General features: G+C 42.1%; 1 protein-coding gene across 2 annotated transcripts; it reads right to left on the reverse strand.

Annotated features, from left to right (window-relative positions):
* Positions 1–206: 206 nt before the first annotated feature.
* On the reverse strand, positions 207–26180 carry LOC126366485 (coatomer subunit beta). Of its 2 annotated transcripts, none has more exons than XM_050009596.1 (20): positions 26016–26180; positions 25563–25654; positions 25127–25356; positions 24202–24371; positions 23294–23501; positions 22704–22841; positions 22182–22380; positions 21868–22013; positions 8114–8254; positions 7140–7301; positions 6677–6777; positions 6225–6412; positions 5693–5862; positions 5144–5273; positions 4405–4551; positions 3790–3951; positions 2656–2801; positions 1549–1638; positions 957–1109; positions 207–741 (listed from the first exon to the last, which is right to left on the reverse strand). In XM_050009596.1, exons 2-20 carry the CDS (start codon positions 25651–25653, stop codon positions 652–654), a joined length of 2862 nt encoding a protein of 953 aa, XP_049865553.1. In that variant the 5' UTR covers position 25654; positions 26016–26180; the 3' UTR covers positions 207–651. The 2 variants fall into 2 exon arrangements, with proteins under 2 accessions (XP_049865553.1, XP_049865552.1); XM_050009595.1 differs by having other exon boundaries at positions 5144–5282.
* Between the last annotated feature and the right edge of the window lie 217 nt (positions 26181–26397).

Genomic DNA, 26397 nt, shown 5'->3' on the forward strand with positions numbered 1-26397 from the left:
GTCTGTATAACGGTATGTAATAATCTTTATATCATGTTCTGTGTACAATATAGATACTGTTAAATAAAGTAAGAAGTTGTAGAATGTTGCCCTAGAAAGTAACGTGGATGCGTTTATAATCGAGATCATAATTCTTTTGAAAAGCAGATAATTTTCATTCTTCAAAAAAAAAATACTAATTGCATAAGTTGAAATAAAATAAAGTGTCACAGTAAATAGTAATTTTATATTCAATCATTCTATTGTATATCAATATTATAACTATAGTAAGTAATCAAATAAGAACAAATCGCTAAATAACAACCACTGCACATTTGATGGCAATCCGTCCAATTCTAAGAAACTTTTATACACAACGTCACAGTTTCAAACAAATTGATTACGCGGGGTTAAAAGGGCCACATCGAAGCAATACATCTAAAAAAGCAATATTGCTATTTGACATTTGTTGGCATTGCGCAGTTATTTTTCTATGCGCCAACGTCTATTAACCCCCCCCATTTAACCCCCCCGGAGTCAGTATGACGCTCACAACTTCTTTTTGTAATCCTGATACATTTTGTCTGTATACCTGACTATAGCGTATCGCGTCCATAGCACGTGACAGGTGCAGTGCCGTTTATTTAGCGACGGCAATACTTGTCGTCTTCTTCACGCGGCCGGGGTGGGGTTGGCGGGCGGCTTCGGCTGCGGCGCCTTGTGCATCATGTTGATTTTATCCCCTAGACTCAGCGCCATGCCCTGCAATTAACAATAGAAGTTACCACACATAAGTAATCAGTGATAGCTACGGAAAACGCGTCGTTCGACTTCATACACCTGGCCCCAAGGGGGGACAGTCATGTCTGCCCTCCACTGGAGCAATTCCTCACAACATTTATAAAACATTTTAAACCTTTCTCCTCTGTTATTGTTTCGTTTATTGCAATATAATATTCAGTTTGATTGATCCGTACCTGGCTCTTGGCTCGTATGCGCACGTGTCCGACGACGGGCGCGTTGGGCTTGTGCAGCGGGATCTCGATGCTGAGGTTGGCCAGCGCGTCCTCGCCGAATATGGACCGCGCGTACAGGTTGGCCGCCATGAAGCCGCACTGCCCCGACAGCGCCTGGGAACACGAGATGTGGAGGTTAAAAACGCCGCATTGAAGCAATCCATCTAAAAAAGCAATATTGCATTTTGACATTTGTTGTCATTGCGCACTTATTTTTATATGCGCAAATTTCAAATGGCAATATTGTTTTTTTAGATGAATTGCTTTGATGTGGCCTTTTAGATCCCATGGTGTTAACAAGTCATAGCCAAGTCATAAGTGGCTCTGACACCTGGGTTAATGAGGTTGGCCATCCACATCACAACCCACATGAAAAGAATAAGAAATAATTCTCATGTCGCATTCACTCCGGTAATAAAAAGTGAGGAAATCAGTAAAAAAGTCAATAATACGTCAAAACAGCGACATTAAATTGAGAACCCTCCTTTTTTAAAATCGGTTAAAAACTGAAAAAAAGCAAATGTATCCATGAGCAAAATCAGATGACAAGTACCTTGTCAGGCGTGAGACACTTCATGTTGGTAGACGCTAGTAGATGTTGCAGGTACTCTTTAAGATCAGTGATGTTTGTGTTCACGGACACCTGGAAATAGAGCAAGAACAAATGACGTGAGAATAGAGAAGAGCAACGTGATGGAGTGTGCTCCGCATCTACTCCAACCGATAACGGGAGGCGTGTATCCGGCAGTGGCACTTGCATCTCATTACAAGAACACTTGCAACAGAGAGAGAGAGAGATTATCGAAGGAACACTTGCCGTCTCCCTCGTGTAACTTACTCCAGGCAAAATACTCGTTACAAAAATCTCAATGTAACCGTGTGCCGCCTTACCGCGTAAGTGCGAGCGAGACGGACAGTTCGCACGCGCTCCCGCTCTCTCCTTAGCGGCTTACAGCCATTTAGACTACGACCCAGAGTGGATGAGGGCGATACGAATTGGTGCGGGGCGGTGTGTTACTATACGCAGTCACCCCCTAGCATTATCCCGTTTTACAGGGTCCGCTAACCTAACCTGAAGACTTGACAGGTCCGGTTTTTTACAGAAGCGACTGCCTGTCTGACCTTCCAACCCGCGAAGGGAAAACTAGCCCAATACAGGTTAGGTCACGTATCTCCGGAAATGTAAGTATTTCTCGGGAATGTGGGTTTAACAGCCTCCGTGGTCTAGTGGTTAGAGCGTAAGGCTCACGATCTGGAGGTCCGGGTTCGATTCCCGATGGGGACATTGTCGAAATCACTTTGTGAGACTGTCCTTTGTTTGGTAAGGACTTTTCAGGCTTGAATCACCTGATGGTCCGAAAAAGTAAGATGATTCCGTGCTTCGGAGGGCACGTTAAGCCGTTGGTCCCGGCTATTAGCCGTAAAAAAACACCTCCACCAACCCGCATTGGAGCAGCGTGGTGGAGTATGCTCCATCCGGTTGATTGAGGGGAGGCCTGTGCCCAGCAGTGGGACGTATATAGGCTGTTTACGTACGTACGTACGTGGGTTTCCTCACGATGTTTTCGATGCTGTGTTGTTTTCGGTGTGTGTTGAGTTACCTATACGCAGTATCATTCTTTATTATATAGTAGTAGATAGTTCGTTGTTGTTTGGTCACCTTGTTCTCCCACTCGAACTCGGCCCACATCTGCCTGAAGTCCGCGTCGGAGCAGAGCGCGGGCTGGATGTAGTCCACGATGTCGATGTGGATGTCGTTGAGCACCACCACGCCGCGGTCCATCGACGCGCCCGTCACCTCGTACACTAGAGTATACATACATTGTTACTTATTATACGAAACTACATATAAAAAAAACTTCTCTAAAGGTATATAATATGTTTACAATACAATACAAATACACTTTATTGCACCAAAATAAAAAGAAATAATTACAAAAAGTCTCTTAACTAAGTACATGGCAAATGGCGGCCTTATCGCTTAAAGCGATTTCTTCCAGACAACCATAAGGTGAGGAAAAAGGTAAAAAAAAATAAAAAAATGAAAGATTGCGGGTACAAACTATGCATACAACTTAACAACAAATACATGCAAATAAATATATAACATACTTACAAATATAATATATACCTAACCTATATACATAACCTAACATATATACCTACTTATATAAATAGTACACACAAAATACCTAATAATAAGCAACTCAAGAGATTCAGACGATGACACTTCATTATAAATACAGAACCATTAACAATTCTTCCTTTAAAAAAAAATAGAAAAAAAAAAAACAAAAAAAAAGGATATAAGAGTAACCTCGGAGTACATTCAAGACACAAAAAAAAAATTGTTTATATGTAACTAAAATACAGAAACTTAGTAAATACTTTTGTATGGGAACGTATATTTAATCCTCTTGTGGCAACAATAAAATGAAGCTTCAGTAATAATGGTAAATGAGAAAAAAAACTAATTTATTTATGTTTTACACTGAATGCGCCATACGTACGCCATCTAGATAACCGATTAAAACTGGCTAGGGTCCCAATACCCTTAAACATTATGTTAGGTATAGCACGGCGTAAGACAACAGCCCCTCCAACAGCATCCAAGGTAGATCCATCAATGGTATACCAATGTTCTCGGATGTGATGCCTTTTTTTAGTGGAAAACAACACCGCGGTAGTTCCGAGCAACACTCGCCAAATTCCTGAATATGATCACTTTCTTGGAGGATTCAACGAAATGCCAGGAAAATCGAAAAGAGAACTAATGTATCCATAAATCACATACCAATATTTCCGAAAATGATCCCGTTTTCTGTGGAGGCGACCTTGACATGCGCCTTGATGGTGGCGAAGTCCCGCGGCGCCAACACCACGGCGGCCGGCCGTTCCACCAACCGTAGGTCTCCCAGCGTCGCCAGCTCCACCGTGCAGTTCTGCAGCGTGTCGTCTGTAGGGGAGGAATTACACACATAAACTCTCGCTCGTAATCCCCAAAATTTGGGGGTCAAAGCCACAAACAAAATAATCAGATAAAATCTTGCAGCTACTCAATTAGCTTCCAGTCCAGTAGGATCAAATTTGCGTTTAGTCACAATCACACCTGACAAATGACTTGAGGAACATGTTCTAAATCAATTTGTAATAAAATATTTTTTTTATCGGCCAATAATCCGACAGAATTAGGTTGACAAGCCACGTCAAACGGATTACGTATGAACGAGATGCCTATTTCATTCACCCGGGTTATTCATTCATTTCAAAATTAACAGTTGTCAATCATGCGTTCCTTTTCTTTTCGGCGGGTAAGAAAATGGCAGGTAAAACGGAAAACAAAATTAGCAGGTGTGAGTAGGAATCGGGGCCATTATCGTATTAGAACATAATAAAAATCTGTACTTACCAGTTTGGTTCACCACCAGCACATCAAGCACAATATCGTACTGGTTGACGGCGACAATGGCCTCAGCGTATACGGGGTCACTGAACCCGGTCAGCTGCGTCACCTTCGACAGCTTACCGCGCTCCTCTGACCCGCCTGAGCCGCGCCCTGGGAGACAGAGAAGGGTAGTATGTTTTACTGGGTTAATGTTATTCTTGATGGTTAAGAGATAGTAGATAACAAAACGCTGCGAATACTAAAACTAATAAGCCAACAGGGTTTTCTGAATTTCGAAGCTATTCGAAAATGTTCGACTTGATTTAACAAGTCACCAAATGGACAGTTGCAAATTGCGTATTTCAGGATCTACCTCGTCTGTAATATATGAGGAACAATATTGCGATGCAGGATGCCGATGTCGCTTTCCATCAACACCTATCCTACGGCCCACTTGGAGATCGCGTCTCTCCCAACATAATCCTCTCAGACAATGTCCTGATCCAATGTAGTCGTTTCTCTAAGTGCGCTGAGGTATCATCATATCAGTGATATCATGTTTCCCTGGGTAACCTAACCGGAGAATTTGACAGCTCGATTAAGCGACTGCCTGTATGAGCTTCCAAACGGAAGGGAAACTCAGAACAATTATAGGTTAGGTCACATACCTACGAAGCGCTTTTCTCTTACGCTCAGGCATGTTGCCCTATTTTTTACCGGGAGTGTTCGTAAGCGGTCTGTTATCCAATGTTAGTAGACTGACCTTGCAGCGCCTTGCTGAGCGACAGCTCGAAGATGTCGTGGTGCGCGGCGGCGGCGGGCGCGGCGGCCAGCGCCGCGAACTGGATGCCCGACTCCAGCTCCACCGCACGCGCCGGCGCCTCCGCCGCCTCCTGCGGGGACTAACACCTTCAACATCCTACCCCTCACCATCATGACTCTCCTAATAAAATACCTTATTGCCCGCTTAAATCCAGCGACCAAGAAATCACACGAGCTCACAAGTCAGAGAAATCTTACAGTCACAGTTGTTCTAAAATTATGAATCATTTGCTCAGTGCTGGTCTTTCATAAAGTGGAAATGTTTCTTTCTGACCAATCTGCTTGATAGATTTATTGGCGATAAAGCTTCATAACATCTTGGGCATTCAAAACCCAGTCTGTCAATGTTGATAAGGTCGGAAATCTATCTTACAGCAAGACGAAGAACCACCTTGAAAGCTAATATTATGTGACAGGAATGATGAACTGTTTAACTACAAAGCAGGCGCCCTATGAAAGATTTTGATGAGCTTAATAAAACTCGACCGACCTTCTCCATATCGGCGAGTTGCCTATCGGGCAGCTGCAGCAACGCAGCCAGCGCGTCCCGGGAGCCCTGTAGCAGCGCGTCCTGCACCACGGTGGGCTTGGACGCCGCCGCCAGCAGGCAGATGGCCGCGTGTTCCATGTCATCTGCCGTCAGGCCCGTTGTTTGACCACCTGAGGGGAAGATTATCGGCGAAATTGAAAAACATTTTAACATTATACCAAAGAGGCTATAGATACGCGTGTTAGGTCAGTCGAACACCTGATAATCTCGGGTCGAACTCTAAACCGCTGAACCGAATTTATCAGGTCAGATCAGCAGACATTTTTCTAAAAAATCGGATCTCTCAAAACTTCAGATCAGCTAAGCGGGTGGCCTGGGCTGGTGCAGCTTCAGCGACAGATTGATAACTGCGGTCTTCTTCTATGAGGTGGATTACTACCCTCATCATCCCTGGTATCAGGAAGTCGCATGGTGTCCTGGTGGTGACGCCGTGAAATAGTGTACGAGCTGGCCCGGTGGTTGTGTGTATTACCTGCATGCTGCTTGTGGTAGACGAGCAATGCTGCAGCCAGCCGCAGTGCGCTAGCGGCTTCGCTGGGCGCAGGCAGCTTCAGCGCCAGTTTGGCCAGCGCTGAGCACGCACAAGCTGCGGTGAAGCTCTCTCCCTCACGCAATGCTTGCCATAAGGCTGGCCCCGTGGAAGTGTTTGTTGATGTCGGTCTGGAGGAAAATGTGCTTGTAGGCTGGTTTGATACTGTATTATTGCACGATAAAATTCTTGAGAGTCATCAGAGATATAAAATGAGATACATTGTCAAAAAAGGACCTCAACGAAAAGAAGAGTCAAGAAAATTTGTCTTATGATTTGTATAAACAATTATGTATTAGTGATAGATATTCGTCATCTCTGAAATATACTGATTTTTTTCAAGGTATCGTCACTTAGGAAATGTGATGTTAGGAGGTGGTATTTTTGGTACATACGGCGGCAGGTTGAACGCGGACTGCGAGGCGTACGTGCCGTCACTGGTGACCAGCTGGCGCGGCGCAGACTCCGGCTTTTCTTTTTCCGTCTCCTTCTCCTCCTGCAGACGTTATATATTTATTGTAAAGCCAGTAGCTAACCTCCAAAGAAACAAGGACACATCGCCAAAGGTTTATTATTATTGGCTAGCCATCGATGTCCTGTGCTGGGCAAAGGCCTCTCCTTTCTTTCACGCCTCCCAATTCCCAGTTTCTTTGTGCCACCCTTTCAGAAAACGGTTCCGCTCGTAGCGCCATTTTCTTTATGGCCTTCATCGTCGAACTGCATTTGGGGGAACCCATACCTTAGCTTTTTAGTCCAAAGATCGTCGGTTGTTCAGACGACATGACCTGCTCAGAACCTGCCTGTTGCCTTAGTTTTGGATGAATGAATGTATGAATGGTTGTACGCCAGCGCAGGTACCTCGTGGGCGCGGTCGCCGCGCGCGGGCGAGGGTATGACGCCAGCCAGCACGCGCAGCGCGGCGCGCGCGGCGCCGGCCGTGTCCGCGAACTCCGCCACCAGCCACAGCGCCGAGCGGGCTATCTTGCCCACCTTGATGTGGGACACGCACTCCAGCAGTTTCTATAAGGACATGCATCGGTTACTCATTATGAAAAGAAATGAGTTAAAAAATGTCATCATATCATAAACAGCCTATACACCCCCCTGCCGGGCACAGGTCTGCCATCAATTAATCGGAGGAGGTATGGAGCACACTCCACCATGCCACGATTAAAAATTACCACGAATAAGTGTTTACGCAACAATATTATCTTTTATTTATTTTATTTTACTTACTAGGATATGCAACCGCTAACACACAAATGAGATACTTTTTATTAAACGTCAAAATAAAAAAAATCTTTCGAGTTTGTATGGAAATATTGGCTAGTGACGTCATCAATGCATGAGGTTAAACGTCATACTCATTGTTACATAATTCAATATTGATATTCGAAGATTAGTCAAACAATGTGATAGATTTTTGATCTTCTTAGACTGGCTTCTTTTTCTAAATTAGCATTTTATAACTTATCTTTAACCCAGTCATTTATGAGTAATTCCGGCGTAGTTACAGTTACGGTTACCAGGGATGGGGCGAGGAAAGCTCGGATTGGTGCGGAGGGTGTCCATTCTACACGAAGTATTATTGTCTACATTGTGCACGTGTGCTTTATAACAATTCGTGTAGTCTTTATACAGTTCACTAACACAGTTGGCTCGACCATTATGGCGATACGACTCACCATCTGTAACTGAAAGCTCGATGAGGCGTGGATACTTAGTTCATCTTGCGACGTATGCACCTTTGATCACCCCAATTGGAATATAGTCGAAATCTTGTGTTATGTTGTAGTTTATATCTCGTGAGCAATTACGCCAGGGTGCCATACCTCATAGATGGAGGGCCTCAGGTCGGTGAAGGTGTGCAGCGCGGAGCGCAGGAACAGCATGACGTCTGCGGCGGCCGCCTCGCTGCCGTCGCCCAGCAGCTCCAGCAGCGCCGGCGCCACGCTGCCCGCCACCTCGGGGAACTACACACCAGGTAGAGATATCACATAACATGGCGAAGTTTTTTTTTACGTATAGATGGTATTAACTACTTGGTCGGACAAATGGGAAGCACTGAAGGCTCTCACCCGGCACAAAATTATGGACAACAGGCCTGATGGTGCAAAGTTGGTCGTGGCATCGTCTGAGAGGATTATATTTGAAAGAATTAATTGACTCTACTGGATCGATAGCGATAGCGCTGAATAAAGGTAGCGTTGACCATGCCGGCGTGGTCGGTACCGGGGACTATCGATGCTATCGATCTAAATGACAATATTGAATGATATAGTGTTGATCTGAACGAGCTATCGATAATACTATAGAGAGTGTACGGTCTTCAACCGAACATAATTGGCTAACGTTGCGCCCTGCTTTTGGTAGCGATGCGCAGTCGATTATATTAGTGGGTCAGTGTGAAACGGTCACTCAATGTAAACGATACGTACTAGCCACGAGCGCTAATAAACACGTAATAAACAATTTAACCTACTTAACGAATCTTTGAGTTAACGATCAACTCCTACAACTACAACTGAAGATGGAGCGCTGAAGCCGGAACCCAGCTTTGGCCCTTACATCGTATGGTCCTTCGAGCTACTAGCGGAGTGTTGTGTTAGTGTTACTGTGATAGCGAATCGGTGTTTTTGGCCTCCCACAAGCGGGTCTCACCAAGTGCATTGAGAAAGCGCATATATCACTGTGTAACTTGCACGTACTTCTTTCAGCGAAGCTTCCAACTGACGCCACGATGGCAACTAACGTAGATCAACTCCTTCAGAAACAGAAGGTGACCTACGATAACATTAAGCAAATCACCTCCAACTACGCCAAGGATCCTGTTCAAAGGAAGAATTTGGGTTATCTAGAAAGACGTCTAGAGGCTTTGGAGGCTCACTGGGCTGAGTTTAGCATGAATCACGAGAATCTTGCACCACTTGTGACGCCTGACATGGACTACGTCACAGAAGGTATTTATGAGCAAACGGTAGCTTTATACGAGAAAACACGACAGAGGATGTTAAAGGAAAAACTATCTTTATCTGTCATGTCACCATGCCCTACAACTGATATCCGAATGGAAGATAACCAAATGGCAGGTTCATCTAAGGATAACAATAATCCTTCGGGGTTAACGGATATGAAAATCTCGGAGGATAACAGAAAACTTCTGCGGAAACAATTTTTAAACTTTAGTGCCTTTGAAAAAACGGCTTCTAAAATCAACGTCATGGCATTAGAGGATAAGTGGGAACTCGACGATAGTTTAGCTATACTGAAAACCAGGTGGGAAGCTGTTGATAAAATCCACTGGGAGCTCGACTACGTACTCGATGACCCGACTTATGAACAAGAATACCGCAGACTAGAGGAGATGCACGACTCGCTGAAAAGGGAAATCAATAGGAAAATCTGGGCGGACACTAATCGCCAGAAAACAACGCCTACAATTGATATACCCGAGTTTAACGGAAACTATAACAAGTGGGTGTCTTTTCGCGATCTTTGTGTGGAAACGATCCATACGAGCAAGTGGCTAACGAAGTCGCAAAAAATGCAGCTACTGAAATCTAAATTGAAAGGTGAACCAGAAAAGCTCGTACAGCATCTGAATATAAGCGCTGACAATTACGACTCGTGCTGGGACATCCTGCGTAACAGGTATGAGAATAAACGACTTTTATGCTCATCATACATAAACACGCTTCTCAGTCTACCTAACATCCAAGCCGCATCGGCAAGCCACTTAAAAAGGATGCACGACACTGTGAACGAGTGTATAAACGGCCTTACCAACATAGACGTCGATGTAGCAACGTGGGATCCTATTCTAGTCCACCTATTATTGCCGAAACTTGACGCCACAACGTACGCGGACTACATCCACGATTTAGAAAACCCCCGGGAACTTCCCAATCTCATGGAATTCATCCATTTTCTTGAGATGAAGTTTATTGCCTTTGAAACGGTGAAACAGGGCCAAGGCGTCCCTAAACAAGAATTTCCTCAAAAGAAACAAATAGCTTGGGCGCAAAATTCAACGAAAAATAATAACAATTATTCTAATGAACAGAGAGCAACAAACTTTAAGCGAAGTGGAAAGTGGGCAAACGCTTACTATGCAGCGCGTCTAAACTGCCCACTATGCAAGAATACGCATACTCTGATGAAATGTGACATATTTAACAAAATGAACGTAGCAACACGAAACGAAAAGGTAGCAAAGTTGGATGTATGTCCGAATTGCTTATTCAGTCACAATGGCATGGATTGTACGTCAGAGAAAACATGTCGAGTATGCTCGAAAAAACATCATACCCTACTCCATGTGGACCAAAGTGAGAGCAATAAAGCATCTTTCTCAACTGAACGAGCCGCACACAACGTCACGAGCACGAGTGATGATACGGAGGTCTTACTCACCACTGTCCAAATAATGGCAAAAAATGCGGAGGGTACATACGTCACTCTACGCGGTTTACTCGATCAGGGTTCACAAGTATCCCTCATCACTGAAAGCGCCGCCCAACGTTTACGCCTGAAGAGACGCAAACTGAGCGCCGTCATTTCGGGGGTGGGCACGTCTCTCGGAAATAGTAAAGGCTTACTTACATTGGACTGTAAATCTATACATTCAGATTTTACATTTTCTACAGAGGTACTAGTCATGACAAAATTGGTAAATAACTTGCCTAGTACTTCCCTAACGGAAACAAGATGGTCGCACCTACAGAACCTGAAACTAGCAGATCCTAATTTTCACGTTACTGGACCCATCGATATCCTATTGGGTGCAGATATTTACTCGTTGATAATCCAAGATGGAGTGGTAAAACAGGATAATAAATCACCTGTAGCACAGCATACCAAGCTAGGATGGATCTTATGCGGCAATGTAAACAGAACGTTTAATTGTTTAGTCACGCTCAACGAGTTAGACAACATAAGTAAATTTTGGCAAGCGGAAGAGATTAACGAGGATAACGAGACAACTGAACGAAGTGATTTCTGTGAAAAACATTACATGGAAACCACTACGCGCCTGAGTACTGGACAGTACGTCGTTAAGATGCCGATGAAGGCAGATCTAGAAGACAAGTTGGGACAGTCAAGACCTCAAGCTGTCGCTCAATTTTTACAACTAGAAAAGAAAATGGCACGGCAAACGTACTTCGCCGAACAATACAAGCGTTTTATCGACGAATACGTAGAACTGGGTCATATGACACCTGCCGCGCGACCATTAACCACGTCTTTGCAAGCGTTCTTACCTCACCATGGGGTCGTACGGGAGGAAGCTACTACCACCAAACTGCGGGTCGTTTTTAACGCCTCTATGAAAACGGACAGCAACTACAGTCTCAACGATCTCATGGAGACAGGACCCAACTTGCAAAAAGATATCTGTTCTCTCATTATCAAGTGGAGGAACTATAAATACGCTCTCACTGCCGATATCGAGAAGATGTTTCGCGCCATATTTTTACACGAAGATCAAAGGCCCCTGCAAAAGATCATCTGGCGTTCATCTCCTAACAATGTACTACAGGAGATGGAACTGTGTACGGTAACGTATGGGACTAAAGCAGCCCCGTTCCTTGCTATGCGCACGCTAAAGCAACTAGCAGATGACGAAGGACACGAGTTTCCTATGGCAAATAAAGCATTACGTCACCAATTCTATATGGATGACGTCATTACAGGGCATAATACACTAGAAGGCGCGCGAACATTACAAAAACAACTTTTCGAATTGTTACGCAGGGGCGGATTTACGCTGAGAAAATGGGCAACTAACGATACAGATGTCCTTCAGGATCTCCCCGAAGAGCAGAAAAGTCAACAAAACGTCTTTAACTTCAAACAGGATACACCAACAAAAATGCTCGGACTTGGCTGGAATACATCACTCGACCACTTCTGTTTTAAATGGAGCCTGACTGCACGGAACGGGAAAATAACTAAACGGATGTTATTATCGGATATAAGCAAGCTATACGACCCCCTCGGGTGGCTTGCTCCGATCATAGTCAGTGCTAAAATATTATTCCAAAACTTGTGGAATAATAAACTTACCTGGGATGGACATATACCCGACGAAACGGCGAAAGAATGGAGAAAAATCCAGTCAGATTTGGAAAATTTATCCGAAATAACAATACCGAGGTGGATAAATAGTGCCAGTGAGCACATTGAATTAGTTGGATTTTGTGACGCAAGCGAAAAAGCCTACGCCTGCGTAATTTACACCAAAACAACTAACGAACAAGGAGAATGCGTCACAACATTGCTTACGTCAAAAACCAAGGTAGCGCCGCTGAACAAGAAACCTTCCCTGCCGAGACTAGAACTATGCGGCGCGCTTCTACTGGCGCGGCTTATGGAGAAGGTCAAGCTTGCACTATCGGAAAATGAACTTACCATTCATTGCTGGACGGACTCCCAGGTCGTGTTGGCGTGGCTGCAAGGAGGCAATAAGAACTGGGAAAAATATGTCTCTAATCGAACGGCAATCATAACCTCGATAATACCCGCTACACAATGGAAGTACGTCAAATCAAAGGACAACCCTGCCGACTGTGCTAGTAGAGGATTACTGCCATCTCAGCTTATAAACTTCGATTTGTGGTGGCACGGACCTAGCTGGCTAAAAACGAGACGTAAGGCCGACTTTGAAAGCAAGGAGTTCATAACAAACGTGGACATGACCTACGAGTGTCATGCTCAAGTTATCAAACAAAACGATGATAACATAATAAGTCAGCTGTTAGAACGATGCGGCACAATGACTCAGGCAACCCGATGCCTAGCCTGGGTATCGCGTTTCATAACAAGGCTTAGAAATAAAAGTTACAAGTTTGATATTTGTTTGTCAACTACAGAATTGCAAAAGGCTAATGACTTCATTATTCTGGCTACACAACAAAAATATTTTGCCGATGACATTTTATATCTAAAGAAAAACGGAACTGTAACTTCAAAAAGCAAAATATTAAATTTAACTCCATTCCTGGACGCTAAAGGAATACTACGAGTGGGAGGACGACTGCATAACACCACTCTACCGGAAGAAAGCAAGCACCCTGCTATCCTACCGCATCATGGACGTCTTACACAGCTTGTTGTAGAACACGCACACAAGCACACGTTACACGGTGGCGTGCGGTTAACATTAGCGTACACGAGACAACGCTACTGGATAGTGGGTGGAACGCGTGCAGCCAAAAGCATTATCCGTCTATGCGTGAGATGCCATCGCTTCAGAACAACGAAGAAAGATCAAATTATGGGAAACTTACCAATGGAGAGAGTAACACCGTCTCGACCCTTCACCCACTGCGGCGTGGACTACACTGGACACGTGGAGGTCAAATTAAACAAAGGACGGGGAGTGAAGACTACAAAGGGATATATCGCTATATTTATATGCCTAGTTACGAAGGCTGTTCACATCGAATTGGTGTCAGATCTAAGCTCTCAAGCATTTTTGGCAGCCCTAAAGAGACTGTGCGCGAGGCGTGGAACTCCGACGCATATGTATTCGGATAATGGCACGAATTTTAAGGGAGCCGCTCGAATTTTACAAGAAGAATTCACCGCATACAAAACAATGACCTCGCCTGAATTCTTCAAAGCAATAAATAACCATCAAATCAAATGGCACTTCCTATGCCCGCAATGGCCAACGGCGGCTGGCGTATGGGAGGCGGCAGTGAAATCTATGAAATTTCACTTAACTAGGGTCCTGGGAGAACAAAAGCTGGATTACGAGCAGTTTACAACACTACTCGCGCAGATTGAAGCCTGCCTAAACAGTAGACCGCTATGCCCACTTACCGAGAATGTGGATGACCTAGACACGTTGACGCCGGGTCACTTCCTTACCGGGACACCACTGATGTCGCTGCCTCAAGAGGACTGCTCTGAAGATAAAATAGATCTCCGTAATAAATGGAAGCTGGTTGAACAGATGCAACACCATATCTGGCGTCGGTGGTCTAACGAATACCTTCACCAATTGCAAACTAAGAGCAAATGGTTGAAGCCGAAGGAAAATATCTGCGTTGGAGACTTAGTTCTTGTAAAAGAGGATAATCTGCCTCCTGGGAAATGGGCTATGGCACGAGTACTTACCCTACATCCTGGAGCTGACGGTTATGTTCGTGTCGTTACTATCAAGACACAGAACAACGTCCTCAAGCGACCGATAACTAAGCTGGCACCTCTTCCGAAACGTGAGATAACAGAAACTACGATAGAGAGTAGTAGCAACGATATGCCACGAGAGCAACCTACTAAGAGAGATCGCACAACTAAATGCCACAAGAGGAAGAATTGTTTCACAATACTGTTGTTGTCTTTGTTTACATTAACATCAACGTCGAGTGCTGCCGCTGTCGCCACACCGATGACGTCACCACTGAAAACTACACCAATCAAGGCCAACAAACCAATTTATTTTGATGAAATAGGAAACCTGCAACTCATCCACGATGAATGGACTCTCTTAGTCTACTACAACTTAACAAGTTTCTGGCAAGGAACTTCAAGGATAAAACAATACATAAATAATATCGATCATTTATGTCAAAGAAGCGACAAACAGCCATGCGAACCAGTAGTGTCGCAACTAAAACACGAACTCGATCAGCTGACTGCCTATAACACCCTCTTGCTGGAACAACATTTAAGTCGCCGAAAACGAGGTTACTTTAAGTAAGTAAGTAAGTAAGTAAGTAAGTAAAAAGTTTATTTCCTCTACAAAAAGAATCCATAACAAAAGACATTTGGTTTGTGCATACAATTTTTGAGAAGAGGCTGGTGCCTAAACTAGGTAAAACCTGTCATATAGGACACCAGGTCTCCACCTCCAGATATTAAACAGTTAAATTTACAATTATGATAAATTTGCAGAGTAATTAGTAAATAATACAGTAAAAAAGTAAAATTAAAGAAAGTGTAATAATAAATTTCAACGTATTTGTGTGTATGTATGTGTGCGTGTGTATGTATGAATGTGTGTGTGAGTTAGCGTGTTTGTGTTAGTGAACGTGAGAGTATGGCTGTTTCTTTGTATTAGTGCGTAATAATAAAACAAAAATAAAAATAATGACAGCAATGATTAAGATTCAACGAGTAGCAGATTTTCCGTATCATCATAAGTAAGGCCAAGGAGCCACACTGAGACACATACTTTACAGCGGTAGCTATTTAAGGGGAAAATATTGTTTATCTTGTTACATTTATTATATAAGTAATTACCAAGGAAACCAAAAAAACACTTTGCGAAGGCAGTTTTTCGCGGAATGTTTTCACAAACTATGTCATGGCGTCTTTTTCGAAGAATAAGAGTGGGATCATAGTTAACTGTGGCATGTTTTCTCAATATTGTGCTTAGGACAAAGAGTTTTCTGACGGACAATACTTCCCAAATTTTAAAAAGTTCATTAGTAGGGAAAAGGAAAGGCTTAAATGTGGCAACCTTTAAGACTGCTCTTTGAGCGGTTTCTAATTTTATTAAAGTAGTTTTAGGTGCACCACCCCAAGAGGTGATGCAATACGAAATGACAGATTGACAAACAGCGAAATAAACCATTTTTATAATTTTAAATTCTGCTATTTGACGGAGGGATTTAAAGATAAAAATTAATTTTCTAATACGGCTTGAAATGGTATTTATGTGGGATTGAAAGTTAAGTTTTTCATCAAGATGTATACCCAGATATTTAAAAGTGCTTACATTTTCCAAAAGGGGACAAGAACAAAAAGTATTACAGACAGAAGAGCAGGAATGAGCGATAAGAGATGGTACTATATCAGGGAAGGATGAGCTTCGCATGCCGAACATCATGAACTTAGTTTTCTCTGCATTTACGGTTAGCAAATTCGTTCTCAGCCAACATATCACATGATCTAGGCCGGTTTGAGCTGAATTAAAAGCATCAATCCATGAAGTCCCATAAAAAACTAAGGCCGTATCGTCGGCAAAAGTAATTATTCTACCGTTCGCCAAGGATATTTGGCACAGGTCATTTATAAACGCTAGAAATAGAGAAGGACCAAGGATACTGCCTTGAGGCACACCGTAGGTCACTGGCAAGAAGTTACTGACGTAATCCCCAATCCTGGCACACTGTAGACGGTTAGTAAGGTAACTTTTGAATAACCTAAGCTGAGTGCCTCTGATTCCCAAGCCTTCCAGCTTTGACAGGAGAAGAGAAAGGTCGACCGTGTCAAACGCCTTAGCAAGGTCGAGAAACACGGTGACACATTTATTGCCAGCATCCAAGTTTCCGACAACATAGTCAATTAGATCAGCTACTGCACTATCAGTGGATTTGTTTGTTCTGAATCCATATTGTTGAGGTGAGAGAATATAGTTCGATTCCAGGTAATAGACAAGTCTCTTATTCATAATGCGCTCCAAGATCTTGAACAATGTAGGCAAGATTGAAATAGGTCTGTAGTTGGTGACAGACGTTCGGAGACCAGACTTGAAGATGGGAGTAATTACCGCCTTTTTAAAGACATCAGGGAAGACTCCAAGTGATAGGCTTAGTTTACAAATGTGAGTAATAGGGGGTACAAGAATATTTATGTAGCGCTTCAAAAAAGCTGAAGTAATACCATCCCAACCAGAAGTATTGCTATTTTTCAGAGACATAATTAACCGCTCAACCTCTTGTTCATCCGTGTCAAACAACACAAGCGAGGAAGAACGAGTAGCTGTTACTAAAGCAATATCAGGAGGAGGGTGAGGATTAGAAGATTTGATATTTTCTGCTAGTGTTTTACCCACATTAACAAAATATTCGTTTACCGAGTTAATAGATTCCTTAGGGCAACTGAAAGATTTTAGTAATTCGGAAGAAGCCTCATACTGCCTTTTCATATTGGTATTGTCTTTAATAACATCCCACAATTTCTTACTGTTACGTCCCGCTTCAATTATTAGTTTCTTTTGATAATCTCGTTTTAGATTTTTAAGTGTGTTGTTACAAAAATTACGGTATCTTCGGTAAGTTAAAGCAAGAGTTGTATTATTTGGGGCCGATCTGAGTTTTAAATGCATATTGTCTCGATTTCGCATACATCGTAAGAGACCGATCGTGATCCAGGGTTTAAAAATAATGACACGGCGTGATAATTTTAGAGTTTTGGTATTCTTTACAAGTGCCTGCATAAGAAGGTTGACGAACAATAATGCTGCATGATCTGGGTTGGAAGAAGATAAAACCGACTGTAGATCCATAGAGTGCATACTATTATCCAAGCCAATATAATCTAATTTGGAGTTAAAGCGGTGGGTACGGTTAGATTGATGAGCGTCTAAACACAGTAAAATTGGATGATGGTCAGTGACTGCTGAGTGGATCACAAAGGTATTGCTAGGGTTTTTGGATTTTAAAATAAAGTGATCAAGACAAGTCTCCTTTCTAGTAAGCAAGTTATGCGTAGGTAACATGCTGTATGAAGCCAATAGATTAAGGTATTCATCTGAATATTCTTCGGTTGATTCAGGTCCGATATCGATATTAATATCACCGGCTAATATTATGTTTTGAAAAGATGAAATGGATTTAAGTATATTATGTAACGATGATAAAAATAGTGGCACATTTTTTTTGAAGCAGTGTGGTCGGTACATTGCGAGTATCGCCGTTCGGTTATCAATTTTTAGTAGCAAACAATTGCACTCCGGAAAATTGGGTTCGGAAACGGAGAACGAGAGAGATTTGTTCACATATAATACAACGCCATCGCTTTTGTTATAGTTGTCAGTGGTTTGATAAGAATTGTAACTCGTATCAATTACCGGGAGACTGCCGTGGTAAGTCGCTAACCAACATTCTGACAGTATGATGATATCCGGGGCAAATTTAAGGCGTGACATAAGTGTTAGAAAACTATCGAAATTACGATTGATACTACGAATATTTAAGCATAATAATTTTGTTTGCTTGCATGAAAAATTAAGTAACGAAAAAATGCTTTCCGCGTCACATTCCGTCGAATGTGATGTTCCAAAGTTATCCAAGTCATCTACCAATACATTAATATCTGCGAATTTTAATATTATAAGTAAGAATGGGCCGAATATATATATTCACAATAGTAACGTAAAATAAACCAAGGATCGCACTAATAATAATTGAATGTAGAAATGTATTTATGTGTGTGAGGGTAGTGTTAAAGTTGTATTCGTAAACATTGAGTAAATGTGAGGTGTAGTGAGTTGAATAGGCAAAAACATTTTGTGACATAGAGTAAAAACAAATAGACATGACAGTGAACATAATATTTAGTCACAACTCGTTCCTTAGTTTGTGAAGTTGATCTTCGCTTTTGATCAATATAGGGGTTCCGCCATCTTCCTTCTTCAGATAGACATTTCCACTTGCCGTCCAGCAATAGGCAAGGCCTTTATCGTTTTTCACTCCTTTGGCCAGAAAAAGAAGTCGGCGTCCCTTTGGTGAAAGGTATTCGGAAATGTGTATTACATTGTTGTAGTCCACCAGTCCAAGGTCAGAAGAAGTAAGAGAAGGCATCTTGGCTTTATAGCGTTTCTTCAATGTATCAAGCACGTTGGATTTAATAAGAGTATTTGAAAATTCTATAACAATCGACGAAGTGGAGCTTTCTTTCTTGCTCGGCAGCCGGAACACATCCCTACAATCAGACATTCCAATGTTCAGGTCAAGAGCATTTGACATATGTTTTGCATAATTGTATTGATCATTTTTTGTCTCCCCTTTAACCTTCGGCACATTTCTGATCTCTATACAAGTTTTTCTTAAATCTCTGTCCAACATGTCACATTTTTCTTCAATTCTGGAAATTTGTAGTGTTATTTGTTTTCTATTTGTTTCCAAGCTCGCTATAGTATCCTGGACCTTCTCAATACGGGCTGAGACATCAATAATAGATTTTTCTATCTCCGTGTTTGAGTTTTTTATAGATTCATTCTGACCCTTTATGGCTAAAATTTTTTTCTCGATGTCATCCAGACGGGAGTTTTGCCTACACTCGAACTCATCAAACATCCGTTTTAAGGTCTGAAGAACTGTGTCTTTACTGCTCGAGGCATCTTCATTTTCAAGTTCTATAAGATTTTTGCGCGTCTTGTTACGAATAGTAACATTCAAGTTATCATGTGTCACTTCTAACTTTTCCGCGCTCTCTGGTATCGGAGTAGTAGGTAAACTCGAACGAGGCGGCGAGCGCGCAACTTTAGGCATACTCGACAAACGATAGGGACAGCGCACGCAACTACCAGGCTATCAGAAATACGATAGTAATGTAGCGGTCAGGCCACGCACGGCTCAAGTTAGTTTTGTTGCGATTGACAAAAGTGAACAAAGTCTCGTACCGACCAGTCCAACTTGATCTTTAATGTATGTGCGAAGTAATGCAAAGTAATAGCACTCACAGTTGTTAAGCCACCGCTATCCGCGCGTTCTCTTCCACTTTCTGTTGTCCTATTATTTGAACAGTATTTATTGATTTTACAAGTTATTTATTTAAAATATTATATCAAATAAGGATTTACAAAATATACGTCTGACTGCTTCAGAGAAGTGAGGTGGAGAGTTTAACGGAGTAGGTAACCTGGCAAGAACTTTATTTGGTGTTTTGGATGAAGATTTTGCTGCGAAATACCAAAACGACATTGAACAAGTCCAGCAGAACGAAAATTATCTTTTGCAGCTAATTAAGAATCAAACGAGCATAGTCGAATCTGAAAATAACTTGATCAAAGCCAACGAAAACTTCATGAAGCAGCAACTGGACGTTATACACGATTACATAACGAGAGCTAACGATTCCATGAACAAAATCGTGTATAAGGTGGAATTAATGTCTTCCATGAACGAAATCAACGCAGCGTCCTTGACAGCCAGCTTGATCTTAACTAACTTGAAACGTACGCAGGAACTACTTTTGGATACCCTTATGAACATCCACAACGGCCATTTGGACATCCACCTGCTCACCCCGAAACAACTAATTCACGAACTACACATGATTGCAGCGAGAATATCGACTCGGCTCACGTTACCTGTAAAAAATATCGAACAAAACTTAAAAGACATTTACAAGCTTATTTATGTCAAGGCTCGTATTACGCAATCATACCTACTGCTAGAAGTGCACATACCGCTAACGAGTGACGATGATTATCAGGTGTTTCGAGCAATACCGCTCCCGATGTATCAGCCTAACGATGACGTCATAAAGGTAACAACTACGTCAACGCACATAGCAGCCAACTTCAGAAAAGATACATACATATCTATGAGCCAAGATGATGTTAATCAATGTGTACAAATAAATGAGATAAACTTCATTTGTAACACGAACTATCCGATTTCAAGCCTACATAGTGAACTGGCGCCGTGCGAGGCAAAAATACTAGGACAGCAAACAAATCCGCATTGCATAACAACTGCAGTTCAATGTTCCGACGAGTGGATCAAATTGCATACAACAAACAGATGGCTTTATTTTTGTTGCAAAAATTGCCACGCTAGAGTCATATGCGGAAATAATGTTATGACAACGAACACGGAGAGAGTTGGAACACTGGATTTGGAGGAAGGGTGTGTCATTCAGAAAAAGGATACGACTCTTTTCGCCTTCAACCATTTTGGAAGCCAGACGAACGTCGATCCTGGCCTGCTCCAGCTTTCGGATGTGAACATGCATCTAACGGAAGAGATGCATTTTGACTTCAGTGGAATAAACAAAAACTCCTCCACCCTTAATCAAAGCAAGCTACACGACACCATAGACAAACTTTTGAAACAGCAGAAAGACAACGAAAAGTTACCAAACGCCGAGATAACTACTCACGACGTCCACCAATACATTGTTTTGTACCTGTTGTTAGTAGGAGTCATATCTGCTGCAGTATACTATTCTATAAGAAAATGCCGTCGAATAATTAATGGCAAGAAGGAAAGGACAACGCACGCAGTACAAATAAATCTACCTACGACTACGACGAGCCGTCAGAGCATGGAACTTCAGCAGAGGGAGCCATCCTACGCAGCTGTTGCACCCAAGAAACCTTTACGGAGATACTTCAGTGCAGATAACGGATCTAGCATTAATTAGGCAATGAAATATTTAAGATATTTAAGTAACTTGTAAATTTTGTACTGTGCTGTATTGGTTACACGATCTTTTACGAATCATATCGTTTCACCCTTTTAATTTACTTTTCTTTCCTCTTATAAGTTGGGAGCATGTACGGTCTTCAACCGAACATAATTGGCTAACGTTGCGCCCTGCTTTTGGTAGCGATGCGCAGTCGATTATATTAGTGGGTCAGTGTGAAACGGTCACTCAACGTAAACGATACGTACTAGCCACGAGCGCTAATAAACACGTAATAAACAATTTAACCTACTTAACGAATCTTTGAGTTAACGATCAACTCCTACAACTACAACTGAAGATGGAGCGCTGAAGCCGGAACCCAGCTTTGGCCCTTACAGAGAGTATTGATAATTTTCAAGATCAACAATCTGTCTGACTACCGATAGATGGCAACAGTATACGCGGGCTTATACAGTGTCGCCAAGTCCCTCACCTTGAGCGCAGCCTTGTGCATGGCCCGCACCAGCAGCTGGCGGTAGCGGGCCGCGTCGTCGTGGTCGGCCGAGGCCGCGCGTGCAGCTTCCTTCCGCAGCACCTGCACCAGCTGCTCCGCGTGTGACGGACCCACTAGCTCCAGAGCTGCAACACACAACTGTCTTTAGAAATTACAATATTCCTTTTTAGGTGAATTGCTTCTAATTGGCCTTTTTAACCCATCACCACAAAAAATCATGGAAGATTCCGCTTAACATGAACTCAAAATCATGAGGCGAATGATCCCGTCAGTATTGAGCAGGGCGTCCGTACCCAGCTGCAGCGTGCGCCTGCGCACGTCGAGGTCGGAGGCGGCCAGCACGCGCAGCACGTCCATGGCCAGCGCGGGCAGCGCGCGCCGCGCCGCGTCGCCGCCCGCCTGGCGCAGCGCGCCCAGCCGCTCCACCACGATCAGCTTCACGTTGTTGTCGCTCTCCTTCACTATCAGCTCGATGTAGCACGCCGCCGCCGCCTGCGCAATTACAATTCCCAAATTTAAATTCAAATTTAGAAATTCAAATTCGGAAGTTCGTTAAAATTCAAATTCTAAAATTCAAATGCGAAAATTCAAATTCGAAAGTTCAAATTCGAAAAATCTATTAATTTAATAATTATCAAGGATAAACTTATTGAAGGTCATTTTTATAAATCAATTTGAACCATTAAACAGTCTTTATATTTCATTTGTATCATGTTTTGTTACAATAACTCGAAAGCCTTAAGTGTTTTATTGGAAAGTTCCAAATTCGACCTTTTTGACCTAGCGACCTACATGTAAGGATTGATGGTAGTAACCTTGATAGCGGCGGGCGCGGTGGAGAGCGTGACGAGGGTCCCGGCGGCCTCGTAGCGCACGGCGGCCGACGGCGCGTTGAGGAGGCCGTACACCGTGCGGATGAAGCGGGACCGCTCCGACGGGTTCGCGTGGCACACCTGGAGAGGGCAACATATTGTATACTTGAACAACTTCTGTTTAATAATCTTTCAGCAGTGAGCACAAATATTGAATGCTAGGAAACAGAGTAGAGTAGATAGATAAAACACTTTATTGAGCACAATGGACACAAAATACAAAGATAAGGACAACATACGGACAACATATAGAGTATTTTTAGGCATATCAGTCTTGTGTCACAAATTTATTCAAGACGGGAATTGTCTGGCATACCAATTACGTCTTTCTTCATACTACCAAACAGAAACATACTTTAGGCTGATTTTTTAAAAACCGGATAAATTATTTGGAATTCCAAACATTAGAATGAAAACAAACATTGAAATGAATGAAACATTGGAATGAATAATTAAATTTTAGTTACCATATTACGAACAATAAATAAATCAGATTTACGCATAAGATTATTAGCTTGTATAATGACACAGACCTTATAGATGAGCTCGACTATGACGAGCTGCAGGATGTCTCCGAAGCTGTGCACGTTGTCGAGCCGCGCGGCGAGGTAGGCGAGCGCGCGCTCCTGGTCCGCGTGCAGCAACATGAGAAACGCGTTCCGCTTGCAGGACATGTCCTGCTCCGTCTCCAGGAAGTTGCCCACCAGCTCCGGCGCGTCCGGGATCAGGAACTCGAAGTTTCTACAACGACAATATTGGGTTAATTACGGTTAATGCCCAAGGTCAACTAAGATACTTAGTTTTGTCACAAGAATAAGGGTGTTTATATCATTTTTAACGAGGTTTTGAACACCCTGAGTGATCATGCCAGCCTCATAGGTGCTTTCGTGTACCAAAGGATTGGTCAACCAAATAATACAAAATAAAAGCCTTACTTGATAGTGGCTCTGCCAACCAGCAATTGACTTATCCATTGCCAAGGGAAATCACACCCTGAGAACGAAAAACTATTCTTCTCTTGTCTAAACTCCGGGCACATTCCAACAATATATGGTAAAGGTCATCAGTGTTATGGCACAGAGGTGAAGACAAATGATGCTAACAAAAATGAAAGAATTCTTCTTTTAGTCAGCCCCATTGACCTATGTCAGGGCCTCTAGCAGCTCAATAATAATATTCCTGGTGTGCTCATGATATCAGCCATTGACTCCAAGTTCAGCAGAAAAGTAACATAGAATTCACAAGTTACTTAACAACAAACTAGGAAGCTAGGAAGGGGAAGACCCATTATTCATCATCATTTATGAAACAAATAAAAGTGAAGGTGCAGGTCGTGTCGTATCGGGAGATGAAGGTTTTGGCGGGAAGAAGAGAGGAATGGCGATTACGCCACCGACAAGAGCGCAGCTCTTAATTAGAGAGCGAGAGAGAAGTTACTTACTTATAGATGGTAAAGATAGCCAACACAGCGTTCCGGCGCACGTAGGAATGCCGGTGCTCGAGGCAGGCGCGGATGGTCGGCATCAGCGGCTCCAGCAGCTCCGGCTCTTTCAGCTTGCACAGGAAGCGCAGCGTCGACCCGCGGATAAACTCGTTCGGGTGTTGCAGGTCCTGACAATGTCACACACCAAGTGAAATCAATCACCAATCAATTTCCAAACATGATTTACTAAAAAGATTACACATATTATACAATATACAAACTATTGAACAGTGGTTCTAATAGCTTGTCCCTTAAACACAAATGCTTTCCACCTGTCATTATCCCTTGCAGTTGATTGCCACAGTGGATTAGCTTATAACTGAGAAATTCATGCAGACATCAAAATAACGCAATAATAATAGTCTACCCAACGAAAGAAAAATAGAGGAGGTAATTCCTGTAAAATGGACCTTTACACAACATAGTTTTAGTATGTTGTATGTAACTTTTTATTATTTATATTTTTTTATTAACTTAGCAAGAAAGGAAGCTGACTCATATTATGCTTACCATTACAACATTGATCTAACTAAACCAATTAACTTACCAGTTTCCAATCACTGTAGGTACAAGTTATTATGACTTCAATGTGTTTGTGTGGTTCTTTGTGAAAAGGTTTTTTAAAAAAAAAAAAAAAAACAAAAAATGTATAATTATGTGGTTTCAGCTTGAAACCCAAGCCTTGATATAATTTGATAATATGACGATTCCTTAAGTATACATACAAACCTTTCTGGTTCTTGACACACTTTTTTGTTTATGTGTTTTTGTATAATGTTTGCATAAATAATAAATAAAAAGAAAAGGATGTAGATATTTATACACACAACAAAACCTAAGACAGTGCAAATATGTTGACAATGAAATAACTCATAACACTCACCTTCCTATAAGCATCGCAGACCAGAATCATCTCCTGCATGAGTTTGCCATCGGGTGTGGTCTTGGGGACAATCTCCCAGAAGATGAGCAGCAACTTCTTGATGGTGTGGTCTTGCAGCGGCAGCACAAAGCGGATAATGATCATCAACAGCCCAGGGATCTTCTCCCCAGACAGAATGATGCCTATCACCTTCTTGAGGGCTTCAATCTTCTTTTTTGTGTCACCCTTCTCTATAATTATTAAATTAAAAGTTTTTTTCAATTAAGTAATAATTCTGCCTTGTTTCATAGACAATTTATAACCAATAAGCAGCAATAACAAATGTGTATTGCTTAAAGATAAGGTGGTGGCAATCAAATCACATCACAATTAGCAAATCACAATTAGAAAAATGGAAGTTAACATAACAGAAAATATAAAAATGAATATGTCTTACCAAGATCAAGCTTGAGTTGCATCTCATTGTAGGGCTCCGAGTCAGTCGGGAAGTTTATGAGGGTATAGCATGGCTGCTCCACACCCGCCATGCTGAAGATTTAATAATATAAAATATTTCACCATCTGGTTATGAATTTCTATGCCACTAAATTTCAAGTCTGTTGACCTGATAGTAACCTACCCAGTAGTTAACCTAGTGAAATAATACTACAGAGCCTATGTTTACCGAGAATACGTGTATCACATCAAGACCAATATGTTTCAGCAGAGTAAGTCAAGAAGTGTCAGTGAACATCGTCAAATACACATGTGTATCGAAAGCGATTATTAAGTAGATATCAAAAAAACGACAATTCGCAAGAATGTTATCGGCTTTACTGTATAAACTGAAAGAATATGAGTATCCGGCCTGAAACATGATCGACATATCAAGGACCGAAATGGTTCTTACCTTATTTATGTGCGGTTTTGGCGGACTAATAAAGTATCCCGTGTAGCGATAGATATCTTATTATCTGCACTTCTCACTACACTATATAAATTATACTATAACCAGTGTAATTCTTAGCAAATACATAAAATAATACTACAATGATACGTGTCCACATCCACACAGCCAAATGTCAAATTGACATAAATAGAGATAGGTTAAATTGTGCATATATTATTTTTTTATGTTTATTTATTATTTATTTATTTATTTATTTATTTATTTGTACACAATGAAACAGACACAAGAAACATACAAAGAAAACAGATAGTACAGGCAAGCAGGCAGGCAGGGTAGTTTATTAACTTGAAACTTGCAAATTTTCTAGCCAATTTGGCTGATG

This window comes from Pectinophora gossypiella, chromosome 4 (genome assembly GCF_024362695.1).
Source record: "Pectinophora gossypiella chromosome 4, ilPecGoss1.1, whole genome shotgun sequence".
Lineage (NCBI taxonomy): Eukaryota > Metazoa > Arthropoda > Insecta > Lepidoptera > Gelechiidae > Pectinophora > Pectinophora gossypiella.

What these genes read in the sequence shown, in the direction of transcription:
- LOC126366485 (XM_050009595.1), bottom strand. Translation starts at nt 25,653, where the DNA reads ATGGCGGGTGTGGAGCAGCCATGCTATACCCTCATAAACTTCCCGACT. An exon ending in AACTCGCCGATATGGAGAAG is followed by an intron (nt 5,283 to 5,692) that starts GTCGGTCGAGTT and finishes TGAAGGTGTTAG; the next exon opens with TCCCCGCAGGAGGCGGCGGA. An exon ending in AGTTCGAGTGGGAGAACAAG is followed by an intron (nt 1,639 to 2,655) that starts GTGACCAAACAA and finishes CTCTATTTCCAG; the next exon opens with GTGTCCGTGAACACAAACAT.